This window comes from Sciurus carolinensis, chromosome 2 (genome assembly GCF_902686445.1).
Source record: "Sciurus carolinensis chromosome 2, mSciCar1.2, whole genome shotgun sequence".
NCBI lineage: Eukaryota > Metazoa > Chordata > Mammalia > Rodentia > Sciuridae > Sciurus > Sciurus carolinensis.
In genome coordinates, this window is record NC_062214.1 from 86,649,424 (window position 1) to 86,658,697 (window position 9,274).

The 9,274-nt window shown below is 48.1% G+C and overlaps 1 protein-coding gene across 3 annotated transcripts in view; it reads left to right on the forward strand.

Annotated features, from left to right (window-relative positions):
* The window catches only part of Anp32a (acidic nuclear phosphoprotein 32 family member A), a 34,143-nt gene extending 25,129 nt beyond the window's left edge, over positions 1–9,014 (forward strand). For 2 of the 3 annotated variants that reach the window (XM_047539050.1, XM_047539049.1), the window contains exons 2-7: positions 1,167–1,316; positions 1,542–1,664; positions 3,855–4,053; positions 5,470–5,567; positions 7,879–7,942; positions 8,135–9,014. In XM_047539050.1, the coding sequence (XP_047395006.1) occupies positions 1,167–1,316; positions 1,542–1,664; positions 3,855–4,053; positions 5,470–5,567; positions 7,879–7,942; positions 8,135–8,196 (696 nt within the window). In that variant the 3' untranslated portion in view covers positions 8,197–9,014. The remainder of the gene's footprint in view (positions 1–1,166; positions 1,317–1,541; positions 1,665–3,854; positions 4,054–5,469; positions 5,568–7,878; positions 7,943–8,134) is intronic. The other variant, XR_007107009.1, reaches the window with a different exon arrangement.
* The last annotated feature ends 260 nt before the right edge of the window (positions 9,015–9,274 follow it).

The window sequence follows — 9,274 nt, forward strand, 5'->3', positions numbered from 1 at the left end:
CCATGTGACCCAGTGATGAGAAATCAGGGCTAGTGTGTGGGAGTCCCAGGGAGGGAGGTGACATCTCAGTGGATATCACATCCTAGTAGACTTCAGAGTCAGCTCATTTGGGATGTTGTGTCCTGGGCTGAAGGGACCCTCTCAAGCACCAGGTGCACTCAAGAGGTTCCTTCCAGCCCTGAAGACCAGGTTCCCCAAGCAAGTAGCATGCACCAGGTGGGAATAACTAGGCCACCTGTCTGGAGGCACCCTGGTTTCCCTGCTCACTCCCTGGGTCATTTCAGACCTGACAGCTGCTCGCTCTTCCTCAGCTGTTGTCTGGCCATGCCCACTGGTCATCTTGTCATCTGACCAGGTCACTTTCAGTTAGGTCTGCCTGAGTGGATTTTGATCAGTTATTTCCACCTCATTAGAAATAAAGGATTTAGGACCTGTATTTGGGTAAAAAGTGGGTGGGGAACGAACAGGGTCTCAGAGATGTCTCCAGAGACACTTCGAGAGACATCCTTAGGGATTTTGCCAGCCTCAGCATTTCAGTTCGGACCAATCCCCAGTGTGTGGCATTTCTTTTTCTCTCCTTCCCCCTCTGTGTGCAGGGCCCTGGAGAGCAGAGCCTAGGCTGTGCTGTGTATCAATAGCTTCCTGGGGCTCACTAGCTAGGGCTACTTGCAAATGCTCAGGGCGGATGTGTGGCTAATAGCTCCTTTCTTGGGCAATGCAGAATGTTTCCATCCTCAATGGAACTTCTGTTGGACAGCACTGGTCTAGGGATGGAGAGTTAGGAGTCCCTGGTCTGCCGCCTACCATGGGGCAGGCTGAGTAGGTGACTGCAGTGATGAGTGCCAGGGGCCAGGTAAGCAGGCTCTGATGACCAGTCGGAGAGTGAACAAGCATGTGAGCCTCAAGCACCATGAACAGAGGGTTGCAGAAATACAGAGGGGTGAAGGTGGGAGGTAGGAGGTAGCTGGCCTCTGTGCTGCCCAACAGAAAGGGGGGGGGTGGTCCATCCTTTGACTCCTGGCAGCACAGGGATCTGGAAGTGACATTTTAGTGTAAAGATGGACTGCTTCCAGGGAGTGTCTCCTCATCCTCCAAGGAGGCTTCCCTAACACTCTGCCACTCATCCCCTTTTCCTGCTTCCATTCACGTGCTCCTTCCCTTTCCAGGTGAAAGAGCTTGTCCTGGACAACTGTCGGTCGAATGAAGGCAAAATCGAAGGCCTCACAGACAAATTTGAAGAACTGGAATTCCTAAGTACAATCAACGTAGGCCTCACCTCAGTCGCCAACTTACCAAAGTTAAACAAACTTAAGAAGGTAAACAGCGCAGGGAGCTGGGTGGGCAGGAGGAGGGGTGATTACTTTGTGTGCAGGGAGCGTAATTGAAGGTGAGGCCAGGTGCCTGCACCGACATGCCTGCTGACTCCCTGAGACTACTTTCCCTTTTCCTTTCCTCACTGTTTGGGAGAACCAAGAGGCTCTGAGCCGAGAACCTTCATTTTAAAAACCCTTTCTGCTTTTTTCTCTGCCTGTCCTGTTTAGCTCGAACTAAGCGATAACAGAATCTCAGGGGGCCTGGAAGTATTGGCAGAAAGGTGTCCGAACCTTACGCATCTAAATTTAAGTGGCAACAAAATTAAAGACCTCAGTACAATAGAGCCACTGGTAAGTCATTTGAATGCTCCCCTCTCTGCTGGGATGGGAGGGGAGGAGGAACTGATATCAGAGAATGCTACCTTTGCCTTTGTATAATACCCTTTTTTCATTTATCTTAATATATTGGACTCTCATTATTCGCTATGAGATAGAATGGGAGCTACTATTTCTGCTTAGTCCATAGAGAAACTGAGGCCCAGAGTTGAAATAACTGACAGAAGTTAGTTACACAGCCAAAATTGCCAGTCAGTGCGAAGGCAGGATGTGGACACTGGCCTCCATTTCTGGTCTCAGGCTTTTTCCTCAGTTTCCACTCACCTTGGAAACCTGGACTGTGTTTCTTCAGGCTCAGTTTGTGTCTTATTGCCCCTCTTTGAACAAGGAGGAATGATCCCAGAATTAAGTTGACCACAGCTGGTGACTGAGTGGTGGGACACAGATCAGTGCTGACACAGACCCTGTGATGATGAGAGGGAGCTTCATACAGGCCTTCACCTCCATGTGGAATAAGAGTGTCCTTGGCCTGCTGGTGACCAGGACCTCAGAAACCTGGGTGGCATTTCTGGCTCCTCTGTTTGTCTTCCTAGAACTGAGCACGCCCTAGACTTCACTAATTTACTAGCTAGAGAGGGGCTAGTCAAAATGATAATTTCTACGTTACCAAAGCCTGAATTACTATTTTCCTGTGATTTTAAGGAAATGAACTGTTAACGATGTATCACTGATTAAATGACAGCTCTTTGGAATTAAGTACTACCACATTAAGTGAACTTGCCTAATTTTGTAACTATGTACTTAAGAATCACCCCAAACCAGGCATTGCAGAGTCAGGGAAGGCTCCAGAGGCATGCTGCCGTGATGGCCAAAGTTTGTAGGCCGGAGGTTAGGGTGGCCCTCGGTTTGGGTCCTGGTTTGCAGGGTTCTTGCCCACAAAGCACTCCGAGCTCTCCACTGGCATTCAAGGGTCCTGTTGATGGACCAGGGTGGCAGAACAAGAAGCTGGCTTTTCTTTCCTAAACTCAGACCTTACCTATCTATGTCTCGGGGTCAGCTAATAAAATGTGCTGAATAGCACAGTTCTGTTCAGGTCTCCCACTGATCTCCTGGGAGAAGGCAAAAAACTATTTTGGTCTGCCTGGAGGTCTTGATTTCATAATTTTATTGTGAAAGGAAAAACCTTCTAAGTTCTGTATACTCATTTGAGAGTGTGGAGCATGTTTGGGGACTGAGTATATGAAATCCTCAAACACTGCCATTCAGTCACCATGTACTGAACACACACTTTCCCCTCCCAGTGGGCAGACCACAGTGTTTCAGCAGGTTCCCCGCCATTATTAGCGAGATGCACGCCACACTTCCCTGGTGTGGGAAACTGGTCTTGGTTGGGAGGTGCTGGCTCATCCGCACAGAGCACAGTCAGGACTGCCTTCAGCATCTCTTCTGAGAATGACCTAGGTCACAGGTGCCAGGTGTTTCAAGTGCTAGAGAACCAATATTGACCCTGAGAGAGAGCAGCTTTCCTCCCCAGTTAGACCAGCCCCCATCCCAGAGAGGCTCAGCTTGGGACAAATTGCATAGGTGAGGCAGGAGATAAAGGTGCAGCTCTCACACAAGAGCTGTGGACCCTTTGCTTCATGGGCCTTAGTGTCCTCAGCCATCCAACAGGGCTCCTCTGGGCTAGGACCAAGCTAGTGCAATGCTTTGATAAGCACAACCTGCTAAGTACTATGGACAGAATCTGGATTTTTCGTCATATTTTCTCTTGTCCTTTTGGACAAGTGCAAGATCACAGGCCTGTGCCTCTTGTTTCCTCATCTGTAAAACTCAATAATTTCTACTTAGGTGGTTACAGGACGAATTGACTTCTACATGAAGTGCTGTGTTAACTGCGGTGATAATCATGTAGATGCAGCAGTGAGTTCATGTTGTTGCCTTTTGGTTCTTCAGGCTCCTTGGTCACAGAGGGACTCGGCAGAGCTCTTGGTTCATGTACCAAGAAGGACCCAGGTTAATTTCAAGACAGTTTCTGTTAAGGCAAAAGCTGGAATTGCAGAATAAAAGTGTTCACACTGGATGAGACTTTTAAGGTCCTCAAGTTCAACCCATTTTCCAGATGAGATCTTTTCTGGGGTAGCCACCCCTGACCTGGGCCACCTGCCATAAATTGCTCTCACTCTTGACTTCTTTTACCACTTTCAGAAGAACCTAGAGAACCTCAAGAGCTTAGACCTTTTCAATTGTGAGGTAACCAACCTGAACGACTACCGAGAAAATGTGTTCAAGCTCCTCCCACAGCTCACGTATCTTGATGGCTATGACCAGGACGACAAGGAGGCCTCCGACTCAGATGCTGAGGGCTATGTGGAGGGCCTGGATGACGACGAGGAGGACGAGGATGGTGGGTGGCACAGATGGCGAGGGCTCGGCCTGAGGCCTTGGGGTGAGGCAGAGTGGGCGAGGTGCTGGGAAGCCCCGCCTGCTGCTGAGGGTGGGCTGCCTGCCAGTGGCTGTCTCTCTCCAGGGGGCTGGCCACCTCCTCTCCCATAGTCCCTAATAGGTCTCATTGGTTATTTCCCCTGAAAGAACAGGACCCAGACCCCAGAGGAACTCCCTGACATTCCCCAATTACATACTAATTCCTTTAAAATTGAGTCTTCAATTTTTGTCCCTTTTCTGAAGCCCCCTAAGAAAGGTGATTCTACAGTCTCTCTCTCTGTATATGTAGTTTGAACCCACATCTAGACACTCCCAGGGAGCGGGCATGAGGATAGTGGAAGGTGGGGTATAGCCTGAGGACCCCCTTTCTCCAGGAAGTGGAGATCAGGTCAGAGCCAGAGACTGTGAGGCCCCCTGGTGGCTGTAGCCCACAGACTGCCGGCTAGCTCTGGGGTGTGTAGGAGGCAATGTCAGAACCTTCAGAAAGGAAAGACTGGGAGAAAGAGTGCCTCCTTCTGACTTCCCACCTCCCTGCTATGGGCATAGTGTGGCTTCCCCGCTCAGTTAATTCAGACACAAGACTTGTTTTTCCGTGTTAGATTAGGAGTATTTTACAAGATATTTAGATACTCCGTTTGCCTTGGTGGAGATTTTTTTCTTGGTAGATAATAACCATCCTCCATCCTGGGATGCATGTGATGTTTTGGCACACAGAGGGGATCTGAGGGTGCTGCAGGGAGGTCCACAGCCTTAAAGCCATGTTTCCAGACCCTTTCCTGGTGCCCACCTCTGATTCCATGTGTGACCTTGAATAAGTCATTTGTCTCTGCCTTAGATTTCTGACATTTAAAGTGAAGAATTTGGCCTGGAAGTTTTGGGGTTTTTGTTTATTTGTTTGTTTTGTACTAGGGATTGAACCCAGGGGCACTTAACCACTGAGCCATCTCCCCAGCCCTTTTTATTTTGAGACAGGGTCTCACTGAGTTGCTGAGGCTGGCTTTGACTTGTGATCCTTCTGCCTCAGCCTCCTGAGTCGCTGAGATTACAGGCCTGTGTCACTGTGCCCAGCGCCCGGGAGCTCTTTCTAAATGAATTGACCACCTAGCTTTCTCTGTAACTTGTGCTTGAATCTGGCGATCTCTCTGGCCTCAGCGTCCACAAGGGATCTTTTGCTCTCATGAAACTTGACAGGAGGGCTAATCTTGTGGATCACTTTGGGAAGTGTTTAATCATACCAGTACTGCTCTTGTGAGTGAGAGCCTTCAGGCTTTGGGCCCCACACAAGACCCCATCACCCCAGCAGGCCCACCACCTGGACCTGCACCCAGGAGGGAGGAGCTACCTCACCACCCCTTTTATTTTTGTTCCCATTATACAGAGGAGGAGTATGATGAAGATGCTCAGATAGTGGAAGATGAGGAGGACGAATATGAAGAGGAGGAGGGGGAAGAGGAGGACGTGAGTGGAGAGGAGGAGGTAAGGAGGTGGGACTGCAGGGCTGCCATATCCTGGTGCCCTAATGCTGCCTCTGAGTTTGTCCTGCCAAACACCTCCATGGTCAACCTTGGCAACCCAGGGACTCTGGTTTGCCACTCAGGAGTGACTCAGGAGCCAGTCTCCCCAGGGCAGGGGAAGGAGTCCATTTCAGAACCTTCCACTGGACTGACTTTGGGGGATAGACTCGCAAATAGTTCTGGGGAAGTTGAATTAGAAGTGGAGAAGAAGATTCTGGAGCCAGGGACTCACCTGCGGGTGGGGGCAGTGGAGGTGGGGGGAGCCTGGCCCTCTTTTCTATGTAAAAATTAGATCTTTTGGAAGTATAGAATCCTGTCCCCAATGGCTGCTGTTTTACATTCATATGTTAGTTATGATACAAGCACTTAAAAGTGTACCAGGGAAAATCAGGCAGCTTGGAACTGATAAAAGGTAGGATAAGGTACTCCCAGGTCTCAAGTCAGAGGAACGGAAGTCACCTGCACACTGAGGAAGTTGTGCATCAAGAGTGGGCCATTAGCCAATGGATTTACTGATTCCAGTTTTTTAAAAACAAGGTCTATGTGAGAGTAATATTGTAGAGAGTGTCTAAGGGGATAAATCCCAGCTCTGTTGTGTACTAGCTGTGTGTCCCTGGACAAGTTACTGACCTTTCTGAGCCCATTTCTTAATCTGTGAATTACGGATCATGACGCATCTCTCACTGGGTTATTTAGAGTATAAAATCAAGTGTAAGCAAAATGCTTAAGGACGGTGTCTGACCGCTTAGTGTAGGCACTCCCACCCTTCTTCAAGTTCCTGGCTCCATTTGCTAGATTTTGGGTTTTGGTTTTCCAACTCTCCATAGCAGAATGGTTTTCTATGACTTATTTAGAATTCTAAACCAATTCTTACAACAGCAAGATAACAGTGTGGGCACGGTGCCTGCCCCGTCCCCTCCCTCTCCACCTTCCTCACTTCCTGTCTCCTTCACTGTCTTCATGTACACTGCATTCAGTCAGGATCTCCTAGCTGCTGCTGGCCTAGGCCTGGAAGAGGCAGGTGAAGGCCAGTAGAAAAACCAGGTGTGGTGGCACACACCTATAATCCCAGTGGCTTGGGAGGCTGAAGCAGGAGGATTGCAAGTTCAAAGTCAGCCTCAGCAATTTAGCAAAACCCTAAGCCACTTAGTCCCTCTCTCAAAATAAAAAATTAAAAAAAAAAAAAAAAAAAGTGGAGACCAGGGTTGTGGCTCAGTGACAACTGCTGGTTTCAATCCCCAGTACCAAAAAAAAAAAAAAAAAAAAACAACCAGTGACATAGGTTGGGTTTCCATATGCTACTGCTCTGAGTTCCTCTTCTCCCTAGGTTAGGCTCGGCTCACTGCTATTGAGTACTGTGAGCTCTTTAAAAGTAAAGACTTATGAAAACAAGGCTCCTTAGGACAGGGCAGTAAGTGGTGCTGGCTGATGGAGTGTTCAGCTTGCCCTTCCTGTCACAAGAGACGCAGCATGCGGGTTTTGTTTTGGTGGTTGTAATCTCATTGACCATCTGCACATTTCCAGCTTCCAGTAATACACACACAAAAACAGAGTTCTAGCAAACAGACCAAGGGGGAGCTATTTGGTGACATTATAAAAGGATATTTTCCTTGACAGAAAGAAGTCTGTTACCCAGTTCTTTTAGACCGTGGGCTGCTGCCTGCTTTAGAAGCAGTCAACATGCAGGGAGTCAGGGAGCATGTAATGTCTTCCGGGACAGCACAGAGCGAAGGCCCTGTGTGGAGAGGGAAGTCTCAGCAAGTTGGGAATGATGTCCTCAGGGGACCTTGAATTTATCTTCCTCTCCCCTCCAGGTGGCCCAAGATTGCAAGATGGTGAAAGGACTGGGTAGGGTGCAGTTGGGTTTGCTCGCATAATCTGGATTTGCTGAAACTAGGGGCCAAAACTAGATTGAGGGCGGATGAAAGAAAGGATGGCCTCCTTTACATGTCAGGAGTCTGCTTGGGGAAGCTGTTCTCCTAAGAGCATGCAAGCTGGAAAGCGACCTCTGGGGACATCAGGAGTCCTTTCTAGGGTGGAGTCTAGCCCCCTCCAGTCGTTTGACAGTATTATGTCTGATGTGGGCAATTTCTGGGGAAGGAATTCAAAGCTTTCAGCAGATTCTCAAGTAGAATCCTTGTTCCAAAATAGACTCCAAACCTTCACTTGACATTCATCCTGAGCTGGCAGGCCGTGGCATGGACACTGAGGGGTTGGGGGTAACATCATGGGCCAGGTCATTTCTCACATTCCAGTGTTGCTTTTTTTCCCAGGAGGATGAAGAAGGTTATAACGACGGGGAAGTTGATGACGAGGAAGATGAGGAAGATCTTGGTGGTATGGTACCTTTTTATCTCAGCTTGTGGCAGCCTGGTGTGTGCAGTTCACATTAGCTTGCTGGGCTCTGAGGAGCCTGCAGTGGGCAGAAGATGCCTATCCGAGGCCCTCGATGTGGCTGCTCGCTAGGGTGGGTTGAGTTAAGAGGTGGGATGGGTATCTAATCCAAATGTCTTTTCCTTACTCTTCCAGAAGAAGAAAGGGGTCAGAAGCGAAAACGAGAACCTGAAGATGAGGGAGAAGATGATGACTAAGTGGAATAACCTATTTTGAAAAATTCCTATTGTGATTTGACTGTTTTTACCCGTATCCCCTCCCCTCCTCCAAATCCTGTCCCCTGAAACTTATTTTTTTCTGATTGTAACGTTGCTGTGGGAATGAGAGGGGAAAAGTGTACTGGGGGTTGCTGGGGGAGGGAGGGCGGGAGGGGGTGGAATAAAATACTATTTTTACTGCCACTCTTTATTTTTTTTTCCCCTCCTTTTTCTTTGTGTCTGGTTTTGTCCCTGTAAATGCAATAGCTGAGTACACACCAAGTGAGCGTTTGTTCCTTACTCTCAAAGAGGATGGTTTGGAGGTCTCTTACATTTCCTGGTATGTCCCAAGTCCCTGGAATTGGTTTGAAGGCCGTGCTGGCCTCAGACTGGTCACTCAGATCCTGGGAAGGGCTGAGTACCAGCTATACCTTTAACTCTTGCTTTGGCTCATGTGTTTTCTGCATTTCTTGGGCCTGCTAGAGGCATCCAACGCCCTGGTTTGTAAATAGCAACCTAAAGGCGTATTTTGGCACTGGTCTGGGGACATTCCCCATCTCTCATCCCTTTTCCCCCTTCACAGACGGTGGTAGGCTTCACTCTACAAAGAGAACTCTGGTGGTACTCTTGAGCTGTGAGCCCACGAGCTGAAAACCACAGGTTTATGAATTATAAGAAAAATGGGTTTGGTAATTATAATCAGAAGAAACAAACCCTCAAACTTCAACCTCTTTAAAAGAAAAAAAAAACTGTCCTATCTTGTTCTGTAAAATATTAGAACACTTTGTTTTATGAAAATGACAGGATAATTCTTCCACGTGTACTTCCGTGCTTAGAACATTTTTACAAACCTGAGCGCTGGAGACGTGGCTGCATGTCGGCTGGGTTTTTTTCATACACCCAAGCACGGAAAAACTAATGCAAAATTGTATTTTCTTACCTAGTGGAAGTCTGAAATGACTGCAAATTCCTAGTGAATGTACAGGTTTGCTTTCGTGTTCCTCTTCTGGTTTGCTTTAGAAGTGATGTGTTATTTCCTAAACCATGTTTCATCTGTATAAAAGAACATCTGCACCAG